The sequence below is a fragment of the Acyrthosiphon pisum genome, chromosome A3 (assembly GCF_005508785.2).
Source record: "Acyrthosiphon pisum isolate AL4f chromosome A3, pea_aphid_22Mar2018_4r6ur, whole genome shotgun sequence".
Taxonomy (NCBI): Eukaryota; Metazoa; Arthropoda; class Insecta; order Hemiptera; family Aphididae; genus Acyrthosiphon; species Acyrthosiphon pisum.
Genome location: NC_042496.1, coordinates 40274179 through 40302003, shown reverse-complemented (window position 1 = coordinate 40302003; position 27825 = coordinate 40274179). Strand labels below are relative to the sequence as shown.

The 27825-nt window shown below is 28.0% G+C and overlaps 2 protein-coding genes across 6 annotated transcripts; one reads left to right on the top strand and one right to left on the bottom strand.

The window, feature by feature from the left end:
• On the top strand, positions 1–10370 carry LOC100161975 (PHD finger protein 7). 3 transcript variants are annotated; one of them, XM_001945041.5, is made up of 10 exons: positions 1–235; positions 488–663; positions 735–836; positions 896–1020; positions 1095–1373; positions 1981–2100; positions 5972–6087; positions 8103–8263; positions 8864–9038; positions 9820–10370. In XM_001945041.5, the coding sequence occupies exons 1-10, from the start codon at positions 214–216 to the stop codon at positions 9864–9866; spliced, it is 1323 nt and encodes a 440-aa protein (XP_001945076.2). In that variant the 5' UTR covers positions 1–213; the 3' UTR covers positions 9867–10370. The 3 variants fall into 3 exon arrangements, with proteins under 3 accessions (XP_001945076.2, XP_008188861.1, XP_029347654.1); XM_008190639.3 differs by having other exon boundaries at positions 1957–2100; XM_029491794.1 differs by lacking the exon at positions 1981–2100.
• Positions 10292–27697, bottom strand: LOC100167488 (mitogen-activated protein kinase kinase kinase kinase 4). 3 transcript variants are annotated; one of them, XM_008190640.3, is made up of 12 exons: positions 19047–19472; positions 18544–18789; positions 18297–18368; positions 18029–18181; positions 17877–17954; positions 14804–14843; positions 13705–13767; positions 13403–13623; positions 13077–13307; positions 12685–13011; positions 11743–11783; positions 10292–10537 (listed from the first exon to the last, which is right to left on the bottom strand). In XM_008190640.3, the coding sequence occupies exons 1-11, from the start codon at positions 19179–19181 to the stop codon at positions 11748–11750; spliced, it is 1602 nt and encodes a 533-aa protein (XP_008188862.1). In that variant the 5' UTR covers positions 19182–19472; the 3' UTR covers positions 10292–10537; positions 11743–11747. The 3 variants fall into 3 exon arrangements, with proteins under 3 accessions (XP_008188862.1, XP_008188863.1, XP_001950312.3); XM_008190641.3 differs by lacking the exons at positions 11743–11783; positions 19047–19472 and adding an exon at positions 27678–27697; XM_001950277.5 differs by lacking the exon at positions 11743–11783 and having other exon boundaries at positions 19047–19464.
• Between the last annotated feature and the right edge of the window lie 128 nt (positions 27698–27825).

The following is a 27825-nucleotide window of genomic DNA, read 5'->3' as shown; positions in this document are numbered from 1 at the left end:
ACGTCATCCATTACCAACGACTTACCGTTACGGCGTCGCATCGTCCGTTAACCGTTTGGCGGCGGCGGAGTCTAGTACAGAAGTTGGAAATCGAAATCAGCTGCCGACAGATCGTTTTCTTATTCTTTGTCGTCGTTGTCAGAGCAATCGGGTCGCCGGACGTGGTGACGAACAAAGAACCAGAAGGACTGCTCAAATATTTATCATCCTGTCATGGCGCCGACTACTAGGAGAAGTAAGTAACCAGCTTCCGCTTTGCCGGGTTTTTATTTTTGGTACTTAAACATTTTTAATGTTCAAGTCTTGAACTCTGTACATTTTACATTTTCCGATACAGTTTTTAAGTACCCGCTGAGTAAAAATTATTGTTCTAAATTGATGATATGCAACAGGATTAAATACTTATAAATCTTGATTCACATATCTATAATACAACTGTTATTTATTTTTTAAACTGCAAGTTAATAAATTATTATAATTTTTACAGGTAATGGAGTGGCACGTAGGCCAACAGCTCGTCAGCCCATACCTAAAAATGTGTTGGTAGAGTTGAGCACCAGTCATAATAAAGCATGCATGTTTTGTGGACAGAAAGAAATAAGCGAAAAATTGTATGGCCTCCTATATCAACTCAATGATGTTATTTGTCATTATTTTTGTATTGTAAATAGATTTTCTAAAATAATAATATACCTATTATTATTAGAATATAATTACATTATACTTGTTTTCAGTTATTATCGTCAAGGGCCAATCAAAATGGTACAGACAAGGAGGGGATTTGGGGATTTTTATTAAAAGATATAAAAGCCGAACTAACCAGAGGATCTAAAGAAGTATGTACGTTCTATATTAAGCAACGTGTTGTGTAGTTACATCGTAATTGTGATTTTAGACTTGTTTTTATTGCAAGAAAAAGGGCGCAACTATATCATGTTGTGGAGTAAAATGTCGAAAAGTGTTTCATCTTCCTTGTGGAATCAAAAATGGATCTATGCATCAATATTTTCAATCATTTAAGTACGTGTGGTTAATTTTTTATTTGTAAACTTATTTTGTATACCTATCATAGTCATTTATACAAATATTTTTAGATCGTTTTGTAAACAGCATCGTATTACCCAAGCTATAGATTTAATTGAGTTACAAACTTCTGCTTCTGTACAATGTGCTATTTGCAAAGATGATGTTATAGCGTCTCCTTTACCAACATCTATTTGGGCACCGTGTTGCAAACGTAATGCTTGGTTTCACCGAGGATGTATTCAAGATCTGGCATTGAGTGCAGGCTACTTTTTTAAATGCCCATTATGCAATAATGTTGATACTTTCAAGAGCAGGATGCTCACCCTTGGTATATATATACCATCACGGTAATTGAGTTTTATTCATCCTAATTGTTGAACATTGATATCTTGACAAATTATATAGGTATCATCACAGCATTTTGATACGCATCCTCCCCACTTTACTTTGTCTATATTGTAGTTCTCTATTTCTTATTGGCTGTCAATCATATACACATATATATATATATAGAACATAGAACAAAATCAATCGATGAGAAGTGGAGAACTACGATATAGGCCGGAGGTGAAGAAGATGCGTATCTACTGCGCAAAACTAGTACAACTGTGATGATACCTATATAATATTTCATGATTGATATGTATGTACAAAACTCTTTAAATAAAATATAAAAGCTATTCTAAGTTATCTTATCGCTTTTCAAATGCAAAATTGTTTACAACAAAACATTCTTTTTCGTATAAGTAAAATACATTTTTATATTAGCTCATTGAACGAAAAAAAATGATGAAAAATTTTAATAAAATTTCAAAATAATAAGTTTAATATAGTACATGTAGAAGTGTAGAAGTTAATTAATTATGTAATTATGTATAATATGAATATGCGTACACTGATACGCTTACATCATTTTTATACTATACACAGTTACCTGAAAAAATTAAATCACAGGGACGCATCTTGGGAAACTGTACCCAACGCTTTTGCAGAACTCTTAGAAAGACATAGTTCATGCAATGCTCAAACATGCTTATGTCCTCATCAAAATAGGCGAACACATCAACAAGAGGCGTAAGTAATTTGTTTTTAATGATATTAATAAATTTGATTTAGCACCCTGATACATAATTTATTATACTTTGTCCCACGAGAGATCATGACGTGTGCCAACCTAAACTAGTTTTCCCACGCAACACCTTGCCAAAGGAGAAGTGGTTTTGATAGCACAGTAACGCTAGTGGATGTGCTGAACCGGCATGTTCTCTCGTTGGACAGAGTATAGTACAGTAGATTAGAAATATCAAAGCTTGCACTTTAAGAGAATTGTTGTAAATACACATTCAATCGGTATCTTAAATGCTTTCATTATTTAATGTAAATTCGAATTCATGACAATTTCATTATAACTTTTTTCAACTTATGTTGTATTAAATTAATCATATTATGTTATGTAAATATTAATAACTAATATATATCTTATGTTCTACATTTCTAACCATCAAAGTTAATTTTATCATTATTTCATTATTATTTAAATTCCGTTGTTATTAAATTGGAATTTAAAGTGCTGGTTGAGTGTTTAATTGGTATATACTCATTACCAGGGCTGTGAATTGAATGCACGAATAAACCTTAAAAAATGCATCAATAAAACATGCACTTAAAATGCAAACAAATACAGTATAAAATGTCAAAAATTATAGTATATAATTCACTTAAAATTGTTTTTAATTTTTCATATTTATATTGATATTATAGAATATTATACATAAGTACATTACATTTTACATAAATAAAAATGTGTTTATTTACTTTAAAAAAAAAATTGATAGAATTCAGGGCTTGAAACCAGTTAGTTACCATGACTAATTTTGGGTCTGGTAACTGCTTCCTGGTTTGTAAGTTTAAATTTTGAGAAGTGATTAACAGTTACCGGTAACCACCAAGTTCAATCAAGGGAAAACGTGTAGCGTTAACCTTTTTTTTATAAACTGGTCAGTTCCACAAAACCGGAAATATCAAAACAATTAACGTTTTATTATAATTTTATATATTATATATATATATTTTTTTTTGGATTTGTATTCTGTTTTTTTAATTAATCATTTTATTTACAAAATAATAATTAAGTTTAAAGATGGTATAGGTACTATCTATAGCCACGATAATAAGTAATAAGCACCAATTATAGATATTAGATACTAAGTACAATTCATCGGTTCATGGGCATATTATAGAATATAATGAATGATTATTATTTTATTGTTATTGACTTTGATTAACACTTTTCCACTAACTATTTTTCGATAATGTTTATGGGCAATTTACTAATTTAAATTTATCCATAGCCTCAAATTATAAAATATAGCCATATCTGTATTTATTATTTAATTTAGCTTGTCCTGAATAATGTAATAAACTAGATATTTGCTTTGTGTAAATTAAAGTAAAACTAAAATTTTAAGAAGAAAACATAAATGGAAAAAACTTTCCAAAATGGTTACCAGTAATCTTGAAGAATTAAAACCACTTCCAAACTGATAAACACATTTTTGTAACCGGTAATCAAATACCACTAATTCTAAAAACGACTAAAACCGGTAACCACTAAAGAAAAAAATTTCCGGTAACCGAATTTTTCATAAGCGGTTTTAAGCCTGATTGAATTTGAATTTCGTTCAATGCTTTTCACCTGAAACATTTAAAAAAAAAAATGTATGTATTTATCTTGTTAAAATAATAAAACAAACTTAAATATATTTATTTGCGGATACCTTAATCATCTTTAGTCTTTACTATTGCATTGGACAAAAAAAATCTAAAAAAATGTTTTTCAAACATGTCAATTGACGGAATTTGATTGAAATACCGAGAAACTAACTATAAAAAGTAAAATATAACCTAAAAATGCAAAATAAAAGTTTCATAAATGGATTCATGGTTACATAATTCAAATTATGTAGTTACAAAGCTATGTTTCACAATCACCAATAAAAAATTCACTTTCCTGCAAATTCACAGCCCTACTCATTACTCTGGGTCAGGAGAGAACATTACCCATTTGTGCATGCAGACTGATGGCAGCTACCGTTCTGAGGTACAATGTCCCCCACTTAGTGCCACGATGGTATATGTTGTATAATGTATATAATGTATAGTGTCTTGTGTTTCCGAACATTAATGAACCGTGTTGGTGAGTGGGGAATCCCACGGATTCGAACAAGTTTTAGTCAGGTCACGGTACTGTTCTCTCCTGGCACAGAGTATAGCTAACTTATTAAAGTAATTATTACACCTCATCTATGACTGTTTAAACTAAGAATCTGTAATTGTACATCAATAAAATTATAATATTCCACATTTATACTGTTGTGATCCTTGGTATACAATTCACCAATATTCATGTAAAAAAGCATATTATAATTATTAAAAAAATAACAGGATTATAATATAAATTGTGTGTTCTTAAAAGTATCAGACAAAATTATTATAAAGACCTTAAAAAATATATATATATTTTAATCCATAATAAAGTGAAACTATAAGTGAATTCTCGGACATTTCTAAATATATATCCAATCATTCAGAATGCTGTTTTAAGTTATAGTAATATGCTTGGAGAAGGATAGATTATTTGAAAGAATAATTCCTAGATTATTAACACATTTTTATATTTTTAATATTTTTTGATTTATCAATTTTATAAAAATAATATGCATTTGCTATGAGACACGTAAATTAAAAACACTAAATATAATTTATCAATATTTAGCAAAAGAAAATTGGCCAACACCACTAATCACTAATCAGATTATCTAAATCTAGCTGTAGACTTAAACAGTCATCGAGATCTCAAATGAATGGGTATAATTTTAAATCATCTGTAAATAAATAACACCGATTATGGTTAAAAACAAAATTTATATCATTAAGAAATTATGAAAACTATAATGAAGAAAAATAGCGGGCCTGCCTGGAGTACACCTGAGTAAATGTTAAACTTATCAGTAATATTAAAGCTAATTTTAAGACTTAAGTTAAGATAAGTTTTGAGATTAGTCTATATTAAATTGTCGATATTTTATTACTAGATTTAAAAATTAGAATAAACAATTCTGGTGTTTTATAAAGCAGATAAGTGCCATATGAGAGAGATAAATGAAATAGAATGTAAACTAATTATACCATTGCATGTTCCATTCTGGAAATTTCAAAATAAAATAGGCAATGAATCATAGCCAGATTTTGTGTTATAACTTACCTATAGCCAATAGTTCTTAAAAGACCTCATAGATATTATTTTATGGCATATAAAAATATTTCAAATCAGTTATTTATTTCTTGAACATTTGTGTTTAACCACTCTTGACTACTGCATTAAATTCACTTTATTTGGAAATACTTTTTTTGAATTAAGTTTTCTATACTCTGTTCAAAATGAGATCAGTATTGGACGGTGACCAGTTTTTGACGCCGTCCCCACTGCAGTGGCGCATAGAGTTGTGTCATGTGGCAAAGCCATGCCCATGCGCAAAATTGGCCGCCAGTACTGAAATTAATTTTGAACAACAAAGTATAATTCAATGTGGTGTTAATAAGAAAAGAGCATACAAACGACGTCAGTATGTCAAACGGTTGATCCTTAGTTTTATATTGTGTTAATACTAGAAATACACAATATTGAAAATAACAATTGCATAATAAGTTGTATGCCTATCCTTGTAATTGTTAATTTTTTTATTCTTTTATAAATTAACTCTTATCAAGATAATTTCTGAAAACATTTTGTAATTAGTTAATTTTTGGTATTTGGACTTTTATAGAATTTTTATTCTGATATTGATAAACTTTAAAAAAAGAAAATTGGTACTTGAACAATTACAATAAATATGAACAAACAATAATTAAAGTGGCATTAATACATTTTTTATTTTTCATTCAGTGGTTCCTGGGAGATTATACTCTGCCATACATGTGGCTCAAATGGAACCCATAGATTGTGTAGTTCTATCAAATGTGATCAACGCTGGCTTTGTACAGCTTGCGCGGTTGTTGCAGGTATGTTTATTATTATTGTATTTATTTGTTATAATATGCTATAATTTATAAAACCCTCTCAATAACTGAGATTACAGTATTACACATGTATAACAAATCCCTGAATAGAAGTCCAAAACTCCCCAAATTTAATATGGATTTAAAATTATTGTTTGTAGGTGATTTTATTAGGTTAGTTAAGTTTTGTTGGGAAGACCTATTTATATTATTTTATCATTTTGATGACATAATTGCCTTAAAATAATATAAGACAATTTAACTGTTAAGCATAGTTGCAATACAGAATTGAGTTTGGAAATTTGTATTTTGAGACAATAGCCAATAAGTAGTACCATAGCATCACAAATTACAAATTTATTTAGTATTTTAGTTATTTAAAGTTGATTAAAATGTTAAATGTAAAATAATATATTTTTATAAAATGTGTATGGTGTTTGGAAACCCTCATCCCCAACTACGACTTTTTGAGTTATATATGCCCTTTAGCCTTATATCCTCCATCACTGGATCAGATTTTTAATTTTGTTTTTTTATTATAACTGCTGTATACTGTTGCCACTATACTACTACCTACCTAAGTTTTATTACTTTACAGGATAACAAAAAAATTAGTTTCGGTGTAATTTATGGTACATTTTATGGGTATTTTAACATTTTTAGTTAAATGAAGTAATTTTTTTGTGATTCAAACTGCAAAAAAACAATAAATACATTATTAGTACACCAAAATATTAGAGATAATGTAAATCAACAGGGGCTATCTCATTTTATAATTCAAACTACAACACAAGCTATCTTAACATCAATACAAACAACAGTATTTTTCTCATACAACGGCTTAATTAGGGGTGATGAGGTTTTGATGGATCCCCCCCTCCCAGAGACTTAATAATATATATGTTACGTGGACCACAAAAATTTAAATATGACGTTATTGTCTCCCTAGTTATATTTTTAAATTTTTTATTTATTTTGTATTCCATACGATTTCTACCACCGTGCCCAATAGATAAATGTATTTTGTGTACAATTTTAAATAACTCTTCATTATAAGCATTTAATTTTATACAATTACCTTCTGCAGTTATTGGAAAATGTACTATTTATGTGGCTCCTTGCCCCTCTCACTATGACTTCTATTATGTTCATTTGTGGTTAAGATGCGAGTTAATTCTCACAATATTCTTAGTATTAACCTTTCTTGTGGCACGTGGTGTTGGATGACCCTATGGTTAGAATATATGTATAAATAATGTTTAAGTAAGAGGATGTCAGCGCACTATTTGTTTTCACTCTCTGACCCACGCAACATAGACAAAACGCATTAAATTTGCGCAGAATCTTTTTTTCTGTTTTAAAGTCTTAGAGTAAAATCCATTACAAAAAAGATGGAGGATAATATTTTAGAGGGAATGACATATCGATTTTATATTTTATTGTTATTTGACTTAGTATTCGACTTTCAAAATAAACAAAAAATGATATAAATTTAAATGATGTTTAAATTGTTTTGAAACAATATTTAAAGAAATCGATATGTCATTCCCTAAAAATATTATTCTCTATCTTTTTTGTAATGGGTTTTTTACTTAAATATTACTTAAAAACATAGAAAAAATGATTCTTTGCAGATGCGTTTTGTCTATGTTGTGTGTGGAAACAAATAGTGTGCTGACAGCCTCTAAAACCAGTCAATTAATATTATAAAAAAACTGAGGTATAACACAAAATAATTTACTATGGTTAAAATTTGATGAGAATATAAAACTATGGTTTTCCATTAGTGTAGTCTTTAAGACAATTTTATTAAACACATTACATTTGTTAATACAAACCATTATCTATTTAACTGTTAAATAGGTATACAAAACTGGCTCATTTTAAAACAAAAAATCAATTTTACTATGTAACTAACACAAAGAACACATTAGTTCACTCTCCACTGATATCCATTATTTTGCATAGTTTTAATTTACATCGTTTTTTTTAAAACATTGAATAATAATGAATTTCAGATAAGTCCAAGAAAAGACGATTAGAATTACCTATTGAGGGGAATTGTAGTGGCATTTCAGTTTTGTTTGAACCAAGACCAAACAGATTAGCTCTAAATCGGCCACCACCAGATGATACAATAAGTATTTCTTCAGATGACAGTAATGATAGCAGTATACAGGTAATACAATGTTTTCATGTGCATGTTATTGAAATATTCACTTGTGATTTTACTATTTTACCTTTATACAATAATTTATTCTGAACATGTAGTAACCTTTACAGGTACAACAATGTCTATTATTAGTAGCAGATTTTAGACAATTTTCTGGGTGGGAGGTCGTAAAAAATAATATGTATTTCAAATGTATTTTTTTATTTTTATAAAATTAATTATATATGTATCAGTGCCTAGAGAGGGTCCAAACCCTTGGACCCCCTCCCCTGTAAATCCACCACTGTTTATTATAAAGTATAGTCTGTTCTAATAACCATCACAGCTAATTTTACACAAGACTTGAAGAATATAATACATAATTCATTCTAAAAATATGAACAACTTATAATTTTATTTATTATAAAGAATGTGTATGTTTTATTAATTATGACTATCTATTAACCTCTTGGTTATAATATATGTTTTTCTTATTTTCATCTTTGCCAACATAACTGAATTTAAGTATTGAATATTGCTTAAATTACCAGTCTTGTTTAATTATTCTGTTAACTACCAAATTAATATAATATTTTCGTAATACAAATGTTAAATTTTTTTTTATAGTGTATAACTTATATTAATCCACCACAGCCTCAAGTTATTCAAACGCCTCAAATTCGTTTGCCAGTAATAGCTAGCTACACATCAATGAGTACAGGTTCTACAAGAAGTCGCTTTCACCGTAGATTTCCTATTTCTGCAAGCCAGTCGAAATCTTTGACTTATGTCATATCAGATAGTAAGTAATTAAATAATAAAATATTTATGGCAAAATTGTCCGAGTATCATCTCATTTTTACATTTCTAATATCTTGTCTCATAAAGAGTAACCTCTGTAAACGATACATTTTTGTTTGGTCTGATAAGAACTAGAGATGTGAAATTTACCGGTAAATTATTTTTAGTAATATTTGTAAATACTTTTTAGGTGTAATTTTTATTCAATTTTCATATAAAGCTTACGTGCCCAATTTCTTACCTTCTCAAAATCTTTTTACAAAGGGTATAGATGTAGGATGAATATTTTTGTTAAAAAAATCTACCAACCGACATAACCTATACGGTTATTATACAACAATACACTAAAATAGTATCTGCTGTAAAAAAGCTAAATGCTTGGTGTTCGTTAACCTTTTTTTAATTTTTCTCTGTTAATAAATTCTCGTTTATATAAAATTTATATTATTGATTACATATCATCCCCGTTCATGCAAAACACACAAAGTCCAAAAACATGAATCAGCTTTTGAAATTTTTTCAAACTTTAAATGTATACCATATGTAACCAAATTTTTTTCTTTCTTTCTTTAATTGAGTTTCCCTTAAGGGGTAGCTGTTAATGAGTAGTTGTAAATAATATGACACTGAAATTCATAGCTCTTATAATTGTTAAAATACAAATTTCTAAGTCGATTTTTGGACTTAGTGTACTTTGCATGAACGGGGACGATATTATGTTTGAATATAATAAAGATATTATTGTTTTATTTAGTATTAATCTAAAATATATATTTCTGCAGGTATTGATTTAACTACAGACGATGACGATGGTGCAAATAACACATGACATATATAAATGAATAATTGGACTACCAATTGAATTTGATATTATATAATGTCCAGATTGTATACATGATGCTTACCATAGAGCAAATTATACAATTTAAGACTGATAGATTGGATTTTCCTTCATTTTAGCTATTTGCCAATTTAAAACTGCTATCTGAAATTAAATGTAATAGTTTCTACCCAATTTTTAATATTGTAGTTAATCATTAATTTAGTTAAATATAAACTGTAAAACACTGCCCATAACTACTCTAACATAACTAAGATAATATTATGTTATATTGTTTCTAATTTTTGATTAAATTTTTTTTCTTTTCTTTTGTGACCAAGTTTTCGTTTAAACTGTTACATTTTTAATTATATGTATTAAGTATTCAAGTTTATATAACAAAAGTAAATATTTAAGAAAATAGAAAAAGTATGTATCATGTAATTATGTTAATATATTTTGATGAATGAAAAATTATATATCTTTCTTTTTAATATAAAATACAAAGTTTGTGTAACTATTCTGTACAGTCGAAATTCAATTTATTGGGATCTTCGAACTTGTTGTTTTAACTTTTGATGTTCTATATCTAGTTGTTTCCTTATATTTCCTAAGTTTGATAATAAGTGTTTATCAGTCGGCAACTCGTGATTATTTCCATATTTTGCATCTCTTGAGACCTAAAAAATATAAAAGTAAAATGTAGTTGAAGAATATTAAGGTTTTATAAAATGAAATAATGTAATTGATATTATGACTTAAAAATATTTTTTGATTATTGAAATATAACTATACCTACTGATGTAATATGTATAAGATATATTAAATAAATTTATTTTAATTAGCTTATCTGTTTTTGTGTTTTAATAATTATATAAAATTTAATTTACTATTGGGATGGATTTTCTTGTGCTGACAAGATGTCACAAACTAATGACAATATCATAATACAATATTATTTTAATAGGTAAATTAACTGGCAGAGTAGACCCTATGTTTAAGTAATATTTTGTAATTCTATTTGCGTAATAAATAACAGATCAATATGACATGACCTTGAATATACTACAAATTCGCGACTACTTAGTTACTTGTTAGTATTAACTTTAATTTTAAATTACATTCTGTGAACACTTATGTTGGTTATTTCATTGTTCAATTAAATAACTAATTACTATAGTTACAATTTTTTTTTTTATGTACTGTAACATGTTAGTTTTAAAATTAATATTCTTTTGCTTTCTTTTTCGATAAAAGTTGAGATACCCTGGATGTAGTTGAATATGTAGTTGAATTGAAAAATACTTAAGAGGATGTCAGCGCACTATTCGTTTTCTCTCACTGGCCCATGCGTAACATAGACAAAACGCATTTAAGCAAAATCATTTTTTCTATGCGTTTAAGTAATCTTAGAGTAAAGTCACCTATTACAAAAAAGACAGAATAATGTGTTTGAGGGAATGACATATCGATTTTATATTTTATTATTATTTGACTTTGTATTTGACTTTCAAAATAAATAAAAAAATGTTGTAAATTTAAATGATGTTTAAATTAATTTGAGACAGTATTTAGACAAATCGATATGTCATTCCCTCAAAAGTATTGTTCTCTATCTTTTTTGTCATGGGTGACTTTACTCTAAGATGACTTTAACACATAGAAAAAATGATTTTGCGTAAATGCATTTTGTCTATGTTGCGTGTGAGCCAGAGAGAAAACAAATAGTGCGCTGACAGCCTCTTAAACCAGTCAATTAATATTATAAAAAACTGAGGTGTAACACAAAATAATTTACTATGGTTAAAATTTGATGAGAATATAAAACTCTAATTTTAAAAATGTTGGATAATTACAACACATACCTATTTATTTAATAACTTACATTATTTAGTATTTACGGTGATAATACCATTGAGAATCAACCTGTACATATAATGATACTCATTAAATTTTTTTTACAATATCATAACTCATAAGTAAAGCACTAACAAGTATAATATACAGTAAAAATTGTAAAAAATATTTACAAATAAGCAAACATTTTTTAAAAATAGGTTATAACAAAAAATAAAAATAGTACAAAATTAAATTGTTAACTTTATAATGTTAAAACTTATACCTAATTTTATTTATTAATTACCTTTAAACAAAATTAAATTAATTTAATAACCTAATTACAAAAAGACCAAACAAATAATTTTTTAGTAAAATTGTTAAAGGTTTTGAACAAGAAAATCATCCTGTAAAGAACGATAAAAATGATAGGTATTTATATACGATATAGCATTTAGCATTGATTATAAATACTATTATAAATGTATAAGTAACCAAATACATTTATAATTAGAAGTTTCTGTTAAACGAAATATTATTTTACATCTTTATTAAGTTTAGAAAACAGTATACAATTTAATTACACTGCAATATGCAATAAATATCAAATTTAGAAAAAAATATGCAATAACCAATAATCATCAAATAAGGTATAAGCAGAAATAATATGCAAAATAAAATCAATGATAAAATAACATTAGCTTGAAACCATCACAATTTGTATAAGTTATTGATAAAAAACCATAAGTATATAAAGTGAAAAAATAAAATATAATTGCAAAAAAATTTACCCTCTACTCACAAGTTTATGGAGTATAATTAATAATGATTTCATTTTGTGTCACAATTTCAAATAAATTCCTATTCCTGTAATAAGTATAATATTTCCAAGTAGGCCTAAATTTTAATCATTATTCAATAACTAATAAATTAGCTTTAAAATTTGAAATTAAATTAACAAGAAATTATAATGTAATTGAAGTTTTTGTACCTGATTTCTATATGCTGCTTCAGTAGGCTCAATAGCTTCACAAGTTCTATCATCTTCTTCACTGTCACGTAATCCAGCCAATGCAAGTGTAAGTGGTGAATCTATGATCACAGATTTTGTTACTGGTAGTAGAGCTGCAGGATTATACTCTGTTCTATTCATAGGAGGATCACTTGCAAAAGTCACATGAGCTCTTTCCATTTTTTGACTCATTACTGGAGGGGAAATGTTCTGGTTCACACATGGATTTTTAAATGCATCTGTGTTGCATGAAACGTCTCTCAAAGTTTTTCTGTTTACAGATGTGTCATCTTCATCATAAACCATCTAAAACCAAAATTGTTAGATAAATCTTTTAAACCTAAATTGGGAATAACTAAGTATTTAAACACTTTTCTAGGAGCTCGAACACGTGTAGTTGGTAAAGGTACATTGTCAAAAGTACTCTGAGGGGGACAGTGAAACTCTTCTGTATCATTGTCTTCAAACGATTCATGGCGACTTGGTACGTGTTTTGATAATTGTCGGGAGACAGTTTCGGATGGCATGTTCCATGATTTTGATTCCAAGTCTTTTTGCTTTTGAATTATTTCATTTTTTAACTTTTCTTGTTGAAGTTGTTTCTAATTGTACATTAATGATAATTATTATTTTAAAATGAATACCAAATGAAACATAAGTCTCAAGAAAACTAATTACTTATAAAGATATTCCATACCTGGAGCTGTGCCAAAGTTCGTTTCTCATTTTCTTTCTCAAACTCCATCTTCATTTTTTCTTCCTGTTCCCTTGCCATTCTTTCAATGGCTTCATCTTCCAATTGATCTTTACGTTTTTGTTCTAGTTCCAACCTTCTTTTCTCTTCTATCTGTTTACTTAAATCCAATCTATAAAGTTCTTGTTTTAATCTATTAGTTTCCTTTTTCCTTTCTTCATCAGCTATAAATGTTATTAAACACAAAATTATGAAAATAAGCAAAGTTAGTAAATTTTGAATGTTGACAAATGCAAGTAACTTACATGCACATGATTCAGCTCCATCTATAAAGGTCGATTGTTGTATCATCGCTTTCTGATTGAAAACTAAATTTTAAAAAAAAGGTGAGTAAGTGGATGTCGCTCTGCTGTACAGTAGGTTACAAGTGGGTCACTGTATAATGGATAATATTAAATTTGAATTCAATGATATAATATCACTGTATAAGAAAAACGATTCTGAGCGGAGACGGTTTGTCAGTCTAGATATTAGACATACATATTATAGATATACTTATCTATAGTATTATTAATAATTTTCAAATTAATCATATCACAATATCCATTAGGTAACGCGTGATACATCAACAACAAACCGTGGTACTACCATAGATATATAATAGTATACTTTAGAAGTTTCAAGTACTCACAAATAATATTATACAATCACAACAAAATAACTAAAATAGTTATTCTAGGTTTTTTAATATGTAATTTCGTCTAAATTTTGTCAAGATTTCAACTTCAAATGCTTATAAAAAAAATTGTGCCTATGTTTTTGTAATATTTTTCAACTGCTATTGTAACAATGTATCAGGAGCCCTGTATTAATTTTTTAGAAAAAAAAACTAATTAAATTGGAAACTGAAATTGTCCGTAAACAACTTAAAACAAATCAAAATAGTTTGAAAAATTTATCATGTATAGAAAATGGCATTATAAACAACCAGTGAAAATGTCATGTATATACAGTCATTCATTTTAAAGTTACACCAAAAACCAAAATCAATTTTCTCGAAAACAGATTTTGCGTAAAAATTCCCGTTTTTCCTTAATTTTTCTTTTGTTTTTCACGGCGCTTTTGAAAACTATTGGGAAAATGTTACTTTTGACCCCCCAAAGTACCAACTAGATTCACTTTCCTATCAGAAAAGGTACTGTTGAAGAAAATCCAAGCACTTTTACTGTCCTAAAAGGTGATGACAGACACAAAAATAAAAAAATAAAAAAACACACATCATTGTAAAATCAATACATTCATCGTTCCACTCAAAATCTAAAATTAATTTTTAATACCTTGAGTTATTAAAAAGTAATTTTTTAAAAAGTATTAAAACAAGTCAAATTATTCAATTTAACTCACCTTCTTTGCTTTCTACTTGGTCAGAACTGTTATTATTTTCCTAAAAAATAAAAAAAAAAACAATGCATGAATAGTACAAAGTAAAAATAAATAATATGTTAGTTGATTTTCTAATGAATCAGTGATAAAAATAACTTATAAATTTAATAATTCGATTTCAGTTTCTTCAATCAATAATACTTAGTTTTCAATAAAATATTTCAATTTTGTAACAGTATTACAATTATTTTACAATTTTTATTTATTTCTAAATTCTATTCAAGTTATAAGTTAAGATACATATTCGAATGGGTCAAGTTTTTGGTAGGCGGTGCACAGTAGTTAGAAAAAAAAAATTTATGTGAACATAATTGAAAAAAAATAAGATATTTTGCACTTGATATTATATCAGTAAAATATAATTTAGAATAACATTTATTAGCCTCTGGATTATTATAATGATAAATGTAAAATGGTTAGAGACAAAATGTACCATATTAACGGTTGATTAAGAATATCAATTAATTTCTTCGTTGACCATGTTCAGAGTGTAAAATGTTATAAAAGTGTAATTATTATTTTAAAATTAACATTCAAATGGATGTTTAACTGGATTCGATACCGTGATTTTCTGTTTTTGTCTAACACACATGCGACATAGGATTTTGAACTGGTTTTTGCCAAATATACCAATTGATCTAATGAAGCGATAAGAATTCTAAAAACAGATTTGAATTTGTCGTCAAGTCTACTTGAAATCAACTTTCCCACATTTTTGATTTTTTGATTTTAATTTCTCCGAAAATTGAAATACAAAAATGTTTAAATACTCTTTTTTCAATATGACATTTTTAGGAATTTGGGGAATAATATCAAAAATGTAGGAAAGTCAATTTCAAGTAGACTTGACGACTGATTTAAATCTGTTTTCAGATTTCTTATCGCTCCAATAAATCAATTGGAATGTTTGGCAAAAAACACGTCTAAAATACTATGTTGTGCGTAGGTTAGATAAAAACAAAAAATCACGGTATCGAATCACCTTAATTTAAATTCATAAATATTTTTCTAATGAAAACATATGTAACGGAATTTCTTTTTAACGTTACTTCTTAACAATTTCTCATTACGCATACTGTATTTAACTTGGATCATTATTAAAAACTTTTATTAGTGGCTTTGCTGGCTTTACATTTTGAAAGACATTATATAAGAAGAGATAAAAAAATTATCATATAAGGATAAATGAGTATTAATCAACAACTTCTTAGCTTTTCAATGACATAATTTTAATCTGCTTCGAGTTGCGTCTATGATTAGCATATCGGTCATTTGACATCATGTCCCTAAAAATATTGGTGGTTTAACGGTTATTACTGTTAATGAAGATATTAGGATTTAGGGCACCAATAATAGTTGAGGTGGTCAGAAAATAGTGACTTTTGCAGTGATACTGACTAAAACGATGATTATGAATAAAATAATTTAGTATTATAATTAGAAAAAAAACTATTAGAAAATAATACATTAATAATTGCAATGATTAAATCAGTGAAAATTAATAAATTTAATTTTAGTACATTTTCACCATATTTAAAACTTTATAATAATTTTAATTAAACAAACAACATTGAGAACACAATAAATATTGTATTACATCGTAAATAAAATAATGTCCACCAAAAATTGGATTTCAAATAATCCGACCACTATGTAGTGGTAAGGAAATACACATCTATTGACAGTCACCCACATTAAATTTAGCATATTCTCTACACACTATTCCTGCAGGGTAGTGAAGATGTGCCTTTGCACACAAGTCACCCATTAAGTATCTTAACTTGAATAAGGTATATTTTACATAGTACATTTTACAAATCAAATATAAATGTAATTATTGTATAATAATATAAATTACAATATGTTATATTATGTTAAGCTACTTTTAGTAAAACTAAAGGCCATTCATAGTTGATGCTTCAGAATAAATATTGGTCAAGCTCAAATGACTCAAATGAGATTCATAAACAAGACTTTGGCTTAAGAAAATAAAAAGTATTACTTCAATTAAGGTTGATTGAAAACTACCTTAATTATTGATTTTAGTTATTATCTCAATTTTTTTTTTTTATTATTATCAAATATAGCTTAAGCAATACTTATTCTTAAGCATCGACTATGAATACGGCGCTTAAAGGACATCACAACATTACATTTTTTTTTTTCATTTTAAGTTTATTGGTTAATTATTGTAGTTCAAATAATGAAAAAATGTTTGGTAAAAATCCGAAATTAATAAAATGATTTTTCAACGAGATAATGAAAGTTGATGAATATCCGAGCGACATCATAGAGCTGATGAGTGATCAGCCCATGTTTTATATGTTAAATAGTAGTTTGATTTACACAATGGTTTTTATCACTTATATTAGGTATAACAATATTATTTCAGATTTTTTTTTTTCATTATATTTATGTACTTAAAACAATAGTGTGATTTAAAATTTAATATATCTTGTTATTTTATACATATTATAAGTTATAAAGACTTATAACTAAGTAAAATTATTAAGTTTGCGATTCGCATTGTACAGCAGTATAAACCAATTTTTATAAAATTTATTATAATAGTTTTATCTACTATAAAAAATCTAGAAAGTATATCAAAACTATAATCACACCAGTGTCATAAACACAAAAAATACTTACTAAGGTTACATACATTTTTTTTTTTTAAATTATCTCTAACGATTGAAATTGATGAGTTAATCTAGACACTTTTACACATAAAATATACGCTGCCGTTCTGACTTTGGCTCTATGACGTCACACGCATATTTTCGAAGGCCTGTATCTCACTGAATAATTATTGTTTAAGTGTGAGACTCACACCATATTTCTTAGATAATGAAATACTTTAAATCTAAGCAAACTTGTTTTTAGTGTTGTGATGTCCTTTAATCTTAATAAAATATCCATTTACATTTTTATTTAAAATCATAAAAATAAAAATCTCGTATAATAAGTAATAACTAATAATTAACATTTGTACGTCTAAAATTTTCTGAGATTATATTAAACAAAAATTACATACCATGGCAGTTTTAAATGCTTCTTCACATGAATAACCAGCTAGTTTTGGTAAATCTGAAGTATTCTTATCTTGTTTTACCTAAAATAATGTAATCCAAAATTGAATATTATGTACAAAAGCTATTATAGAATAGAGTTTAACATGTTTATTACCTTTGATAAATATTCTACATATTCCTTCCTTTGTAACTCTAACAGTTTTTTTTTCTTATCATCATATTCTCCAATTCCTAAGAAAGGTTGTGAATCCACTTGATTGGCTGGATTAAGCGGTGAATATTCTCCAAATCGTACATTTCTTCTCACCTTAAAACATTGTACATTAATAAAATAATTTTAAACATAACAACATAGATTAGTTTCTTGCAATATGTAATTTATTTATAAGTTAATAAATAATAATAATCACAATTATAATTACCTTGATACCTGGGGAAATTAAATCTTTTGTGTTTTCCCTATTTATTGGCTTAGCTTTATACTTATTGACTTCCTGAAATCAATAAATAATCACCTTTATTTTAATCACATAGAATGTATCTAATTCAACATCTTACAGTTAAATGCGTTACATTACCAAAATTATATAAAAGTCCCCTATTTTTGCAAGACCTAAAAATCATTTATAACAGTATATTTTAATATTAATGATAGTCATAAGAACTTACATTGTGTGCTTTTATAGGCATTATGTCCTCTAATAATACTTGATTATGTTTGACATCAATACAATGGTTACTGTTATCCTTTGTAAAGAAACTAGGCGATTGTGTAAATAAGTTCGCCAACCTTTCGATTTCATTCACTCTGTTACACGACTGATTCTGTTTAGACGAATGGTTTTTTAAAGCTTTAAAGAGAGGTAAATTTTGTTCGATTATATTTTCATTTTCTTTCATCGATTGTTTTTGTTCCTTTTAAAAAGAGTTACATTACGTATTATTAAAATTCATCTTTAACAATAGCTTATAATAAGTTATTAATTAGAACATAATAATTAATAATAAACATATGGCTAACACATATTAGGTAATTATACATGTTCAATTTGCACCAATATAAAATTTAGTAATTTTACATTAAAAATACGACATATTTATTGTTAAGCGCAAATATGTGCAATATTTTCATTTTAAATGCATTTTTTCACACATGGAAGTCTAAAAGTTACCTTAATGACTATTGATTTCTTAGCTAGCAACCCAGTGTTTTTATCCATTTCGAGTTTCCTACTTTCTTGTTGAATTATAGCATCCAGTGATTCTATCATGACGGCATTGCTTATTTCACGTACATTACATTCCATAATAAATCGCTTTAAAATTAATCATGTACTCTTGTACAATAAAACGATAATAATATAACTATTATTTTTCTTTAAAAACTAAAGATCCATACAATTAATAACAATAAGAAATAGTCTGGGCCAGACACGAGGACACGATACACAGGACTGGAGTCTTCATCTTTTTTCTATGATTGGAGTACTACCACCACAGGATTTAAAATTAGTATTTGCTAATAAATTACTATTTTAAACCAGTATCAAAAACTTAAACCGTTTTTTGATAAAAAAAAAAAATTCAAATAATATTGATAAGTGATAACAATTATGAACACTGGACTAAATGATAACCTAAAAACTTTCAAATTAAAAGTAAATTTCATAGATTACGATAAAAATAAAAATATTATAATTTAGTAGGTATAAAAATGGTATATAATATTAGTTGTTACTTATTGTTATATATTTATTAAGAACACAATAAATATCAGCCAATACCTTTATAGCTTTATAAATGTTTATAAAAAAGAGATCGCGAATACTCTATCTTACAAATTTGAATAATTTTTTAAAGATTCCCAAAACCAAAAAATATCTCTATTCTCTAAGCATACTATTCTCATCAAATTGAATACGTTAAATAAGTTATACATAGGTTATAGAGTATTATTAATGTCTGGCCAATAATTATTTTTTTTTATTTATTTCTGCTAATAATTAAGTGGTTAATTATATATGAAATCAACGAATCATGACGATCATTATAATATTTTGTTTGCTCAGGTCAAAAAAAAAAATTAATTGGGACCAGTCCAATGTGTGATCTACCGATAAACGGCTGGTCTAATGTGTGATCTACCAATAAATGGCTGGTCTAATGCTACTGATTGCTTCTTATAATCATACTGCAAAAGTATTTTTAAATCTGATAAAAAATCATCAAATATTTGTGTTTGTATCGGGTGGCATGACCGCCACCATTCTTCTTTAAGTTGGCGGTCTAATAGTGGAGATGCACCATTGACTTTTATATTGTACTTGGACTTGACTAACTTCCACAATGACTCTATTGTTTGAGTATGAGCTCCAGTATTTGGATCCACAAAATTTTCAGAATGATTTACAGTTTGATGAATAAATCCATGGTCCTTCAGAGAACTATATGCTCGCCACCTAACCGAACCGGAGTTTCATTTTCATCATTTGAAGTTTCGTCGCTATCTTCATGTGGTCGTGGGTCGTAATCACCACGTTGTAAGCGACCGCGATTATATTTTCGTTTCCCCTGAAAGAGGGATTCATCTATCTGTACAATGTAACCAGGACCTCCCATTTTTGGTCTTTTTGAAAACTGATCAACAACGACATCACGACACAGATTGTACCAGTCAATTACAGTGGATTTACTTCTACCTGTCCATAAAACTGCATTATGTACTGGTATCATATGTACCTATACCCAATACCAGACGAGTTCTATTATTTCTGTTAGAGCTAAATTACTATGACATTTACCATTGAGGTCTGTATAAGTAAAAAATGGATTTCCTGCGCGAATTGACTGATATGTTTGGCATCCTTTTTTCGTACACCTCATAGTAACAATTTTTTTAAAAGTACCGTCCGAATTTCTTTTTTTACTGGACCTTGTTGTTTCACGTAATTGTCCACCACATTCGGTGCCATCAATATTCTTTTTTGAGCAAACCAAACAATTGTTACTTAAAAGGTTTTTACTTTTAAATATTCAACGTATTTAAAATCATCAACAATTATATATCAGTATAAATATCCCATAGTTGTAGTAGAATTCATTTTAAATCGGTACAAAACTAAATTAACTAAATTAAAAAATATTATAGACACTCGTGAAAAAAAAATGGAAAAAATTCACCAACAAACGAAATGACACGAGTCACGAACAAATGCTAAATGGTAACTGCAGAATGTTTGAGTTACATTTTAAAAATACAATACGGTCACAAAATCCATATCTTATTGATAATAAATTATATAGATTAAGTCGTAAAATCCATATCGTATCTATAGTAGGCACTGAAGTGTAAAATATAGGTATCTGTTATCGGTAGATCACACGTTCTACCTACAACACTTTATCGTAGATAGCCATTTATCGGTAGATCACACGTTGGACCGGTCCCAATTAATAAACTATACCTAGCTATTTTTTGAAGAATTCTGAATCATTAGACCGTGGCTATATACACGGCGTATTCCGCAGATTTTTCCGTCCAATTGAAAATGCATTGGATTATATCAGATCAAGCAGCATCTACACGTCGGATGTAATACGCCGGGTAATCGGAAAAAAGTCCCGAAAAAAATGATTGAAAAAATATCAAATTTGAAGTATAGATATGTTAAAATTGTATTGAAAAATACATTAAAGTTACACAAAAAATCATACAATATAGAAAATAGAAAGAAGCTTATATAGTTACTGTATATTTAATTTTCAAGTTCCTTAATGAAGATTATATTTTTGGCTTTTGCTATTACTTAGTAATTTAGTATTTAGTTTTAGTGTAATGAATCATTACTAATGATAATAATATGGTATATTTCAAATTGTATAGATAAATATAAAAAGTTTCATATTACAAATTATTCATCATAAATTGAAAGGTAGTTTTAAAAAAATTTAGTTTGTTATAATAGGAATTCAATCTGGATGGTTTTTAAAATATAGTACTATAGTAGACTAATAAATATATATGAAATTACGATAGATACTTATAATTTGAACTTTGATTAGGAATATTACATAAAAACAAACGTTTTTTGGTATAATAATAGGTTATATGTAAGTCATAACATGAAGAAAGAGCTGTACCTAATGGCTAATTATAGTATTACATTTTTACAGGGGCGGCTCCAGAGCCTTGGTTAGGGGGGCCAAGTTATAATTTCACAAAATCTTATAACAAAAAGAAAACAAACATTTTTATAACACAAATTCAAGTCGTCTATTTTTATTCCATTTACCCAGCAGGTACATCGTATACACCGTCATACCTCTATGGCCCATATATTCCATATGACAATATTATAATAATTCAATATGCATTTATTTTAACAATATATATTTTTATAAATACGGGCGTTGGGGGGCGGCCCCTAGGCCCCCTAGGCCCCCCCTGGAGCCGCCCCTGCTTTTTTATAGCATTATTATTATAATTATATAGGTACTATAATTGTATTCATTATTGACTATTGTATAATGTATTACATTTTATTATTTTAGACTTGTATTAAATTAAATTGTATTATATTTTATCATTTTAATATGTAATTTAAGTAAGTAATTAACATTTTTTATTATATTATAAGATTTATTTTATGTAACTTAAATGTATTTTTCAATACAATTTCAACGTATTTATTCTTTAATTTTGATATATTTTCATTAATTTTTATCGGGACTTTTTTTTTGCGATTCGATACGCCGCGTTTTTCGCCCCGGATAAAAACGCAGCGTATTACGTCCGTGCGTCCGTCGTGTCAGGGGCGGCACCAGATTTTTTTTGTCTGGGTGGGCCAAGCTAGGGCCACTGATTTAAAAGAAGGGCCAGTGGCGTAACAAAATTCGCCTTACCTATCGGGTGGTAACAACATATAATTACAGGTTAATAAAAAATAAAGGTCACTATCGAGTATAATACCAGCTAATTTTTAAAACTTCAATAACCCTCTTCCGCTTTGGTACCTATGTTACTGAGTAAAGCCATAATATATTCACCAATTTGTAACACTTCTTGAGAAAATATAACATATATTTTCAAAATTACAATATTACAATGCCTTATAAGTTATAACATTTAATATAAAAAATTAATGAAAGTGCAAATACATGGTTGAATGAATTCTGCAATCAAAAAATTATACTTTGAAATCATACAGGGTGGGCCAGCTGGCCGCTGGGGTTCGAGAAGATCTTAGGGTGGGCCGCGGCCCACGTCTGGCGCCACCGCTGCGTCGTGTATATGTGCTCCGATATAAACCAATGCAATTTTAATTCGACGGAAAACACTGGGGCTTAAGCCGTGTATAGCCCCGGGCTAATACTTTGTTCAGGTTAGACTTAACAGAATATCAGACAGTACCGTAGTCAGAACTTAGGAATATTATCAAAGATTATTTTTTATTTATATAATCAGATATTAATATGGGGAATTAATATATAGTCCGCATGAGAGAATATTATGTTTTGTAGTTCAAGAACAAAGCGAACTGCATTATGTAATATACCATTTGTGAATTTTAAATTGTCATGTTTGGCATTTTAAACATTTTCCGTACAACAAAATAATACCAATCCGCTTTGATACAAACATATAAACATAATATGTTACACGTCAATACGTCATACCGAATTATTGGGTAGGTATAGTTTATTTATTTATACAGTTTAAACTTTTAAGTCAAAAGACGTATGATCGCACTAAGACAGCAAGACACAACAGTTACTGACGCCGGTAGGTATATTATTTGATTGGTTCACGTGACAAAATAATAATTAATTTGCATATTTCTTTTGTTTAGTTAACAACATACCTAATACTATAGTTAGTAGTATGCTTATTATAGCTCATGCCTTATTCAGTTATCGCTAGTGACCTCGGACTTAGGCTATCAAGTATCGACATGTTTATACGTGTACGGTATAAGCGAGTGTCGTGTTTGCGCTTGCAACTCTAATCGACGTCTAATAGTTGTAATATATGTAATACAATAATACGTTTTTGTTGTACTCTTATAATATTGTGTTCACTATATTCACGCTTTCGCCTATTTCGACTTTAACCACACTCGAAGACCGAAGCGGCGAAACTCAATATTCGATAATATTAAAATTATAATTTATAAGTAATGACTAATATGACTAATGAGTGATGACTAATGAATTATATTTTTTTTAATTCGTTATTCAATTTTATGATTGTCGTCATATACTCGCTTATGTTGTAAATTATAATATTGGCATATTGGCTATTTGCATTTACCTCTCGTCAGTGGCGTATCCAGAATTGTTTTATGGCGGGTGTGGGGGTTACAATTAATGATCTTTAATATTATAAAATACTATATGATTTGTTGACATTTTTTCTCTAATAATAATTGGTAGGTATGATTGTGATATAAGGATTTGAATACAAATGTATATCTTTTACAATTCACCTATAATTATTTTGATTCGAAATGTTGACGTTTTGTAATGGGTAGATTCTGATAAGATTATTTTTTTTGCATATTTTGCATACTTCAGTAAAAATGACTATCAATTGCATATATTTCTATATAAATAAATATAATGCAAACAAAAAATTTGCATTTTTTATAAATAGTTGATGATTTTTTTTATCTTTAGCTCTGATTCATCAAATGTTTTTATTTTTTAAAATTGTATTTCCCGTTATGATCATCGACGAGGCAAGGTGACTGTGCTGCCTGAAATATAAATCTATGCTTCGTGACAATTGCAGAAATTTCTAATTTGAAAATATTAAATCACATTTTGTAACTTCATATTGGTACTCGATCCAAAATTAATAAGTATTACATTTTCCATATTCTATTAATTTTTTGTTTATTTAATTAAACAGTATACTGAAAATTTAAATTGTATTTTTTATTAACATACCTAATATATTTTGTAATTTTATTAAGATAATTAATTAATTTTTGAATTTTTAAGAGCATAAGTATTTGCATATTTAATAATAAATGTTGTTTAACAACAAATTGTGAATAATAGTATAATCTAAACATTGACAATGTATAATATTGGGGAATGTGCGGTGGGGTGTATATTGGTATATTATACTGATATAGGTAGTGACGTATAAATGTATTCACATAGATATGACATCAAATTAAAATAATTTTTGAATATTTAAATATTCACTCAAATATTAATTACCTACAATATTGATTTTATAAATTATTATAATATCAATTAATATACGACGTTGTCAATGTGACACCCAAATCCCTCCCCCCTACTAATAATTATGACACTGCATGGATGCATGGTAAATCACAACTCGTAACTGTATATTGCATATTTGTACGGATCATTCACATTGGATCGTGAGTCGGGACGACCGGTCTATTGGCTACGTGTTTTTAATGCAATGCCCCCCCTCCAATAGAAAATTCAAGGATTTAATCCTAATTGCGTGCCAATACCAGTGCCAAAACTAAAATAATTATAGGGTTGAATCGCGTGCATATTCGCGTACAATACAATTTCACCGAGATAATATTAAAATAATATAATAGAGTGAATAAAGTAAAACCCGTGTATATTAGGTATAATCACGGATGACGAAAGCCGCACGCAATCTTACGCACTATAAAAATAAACCTCACACGCGGTTCGGTTCACGATTGCCATGATTTTTAAATCTTTATCAATATCGCTGAGCCATTTGGATGCGCCAGATTCAAGAATGTCTATTGCTGTCGACCACGTGTCCACATTATTACAAAACGTCGAGTCGTCATTAAAACAAATTTATTATTATAATATTTATATTATGCCCTGTACAAGTAGTACAACCAAGCCCGGGGGGGGGGGGGTGTTATGTCTCCGGGTTTGGGGACGACGTCCCCCAAGCGAACGTACTTTGGTGCATAATAATTAATAATAACACGACTCGTTCCCTTGAAGTGTGTACTTGTGGCGATGAGGTCATTGCACCATGACTGTATTTTTATAATAAATTACACACTATATAAGCTGATGGCGAACACGTCATGTACATACAACATAAATATAAAACATCTTGGCGACCACAAAAATTATTTAAATATTATTATTTCTATGACGACGCACGTAATATTATAAAGTAATTCTTTTGTCACTGAGAATTTCATTATTTCTGTCTAAAATGTCAAATTATCTAAAAAATAAAATGTTTTCAATATACATTAGCCATCCAATACTAAAACGCTTCAAGCGTTTCAATCCATTTGCTTACGACTAGCAATGTCTCCTCCTTGGTATTTCACAAACAATAATCTTTAAAAAGACCTAAAAATTCCTACACTTAATCAATTAGCAAAATTATATTACTTTAAATTTCATACTTAATAAAACTCACGGTAAACCATTAATCAAACAACTATCCTACATCTCACTTTCAGGCACGTAGAAGACTCAAAAGAAAGTGGCCTTAGATTACGCTTAATGAATCACACTGTATTTTTTCCTATTTTCTAATATTTTCATAAATATGCGTATAATAAATTAAAGATATATATTTTTGATCAACTCAACTATTTAAATCAAATTCAAAAGCAATTATTAAATTGTTAAATATCCAAACTGGTATAGTTTAAAAAAAAAAAAACAAATATGAACAAAGGCTAAAAAATATATGTTTAGAAAACAAAAGAATCGATAATAAAATGTTTTTTTACAAAATGTATCATTTTTACGTAGGAATTTTTAGCCATTTTTATTAATTATATTTTATTTTATTCTTATTTTTTTAAAATTTTTATTGTTTCAAGTATTTGAGTGGATCAAACATTCAAACATATACATTTATAATCTATTATATTTATGAAAATAAAAAAAAATGTTTATATATTTTATATTTTATTTAAGTATCTAGATAATAGATAAATAAAAAATGAATCATTGTCTTTTTTTAATGTTTACCTGAAGGTAGGTAACCAGAATACATGCCAACATTTTCGTTTTTTTTTCATTCATAAGCATAAGTTTTCATATTATATTTTTCTCTGAATTCATTATTTGTTCAAATTTCACTGATAGTATTATCGAAACTTAATTTAATATTATATGACGTATTATTTTAATAAGCGGTTAAAAAATGTAGAATGCAACGATACAATCGCCATTCTCCGCGTTCAATGTTAAACCACTACATTCGATTAGGGACGGTTTCTAAATAATTTGAAATCTTCGTACGAATCGTACTTACACGTTGTACCTTAAACAGTTATACCTGTTGTTCATATAGATATAGACGAAAGACCAAATCAATTTACTCGCAAAGTCGCGAAACAAAGTAAAATCGTACGTTCGTACTCGGTGAGTCAACCGAAATATTACGTAATGCGTACCTATAATATATAATTACGAACAACCAGCGAAAATACTTTGTACACATGCAAAGTCTAAATTAATTTTACCAACGTCATAAACTGTAATAGTCCATAGAGAAATTGAAATAAAATATTAAACCCATTAATTCCACACGACTACCATAATATAATACATATAATGTATGTATATTATATGTATATTATAATAATTATACGAGTACCCTAGTTAGTGACCTAACTATAATATTTTATCGCGTGTCACACCACAATATTGTGGACAACGAAATTATTATAATGAACAGTGGCCTAGGTTCGATCACATTTTAAAAATGTGACTGACGTGAAAAAACTAATCCTAAACTCTCGGTTTACAAAGACGAGTCTCGAGCCGTTGAATATAATAATGTTTAGACATACCTACTCAAACACTGTACGCAACATCTACGCAATAGGTTCGTTAAAAAGTTGGACGCCACTGAAATATTGAACAATCGTCACGACCACGCTTTACTTTGGAAATATTAATTATAAACGCAAAAATGGAAAAAATATAATCCACTAACGA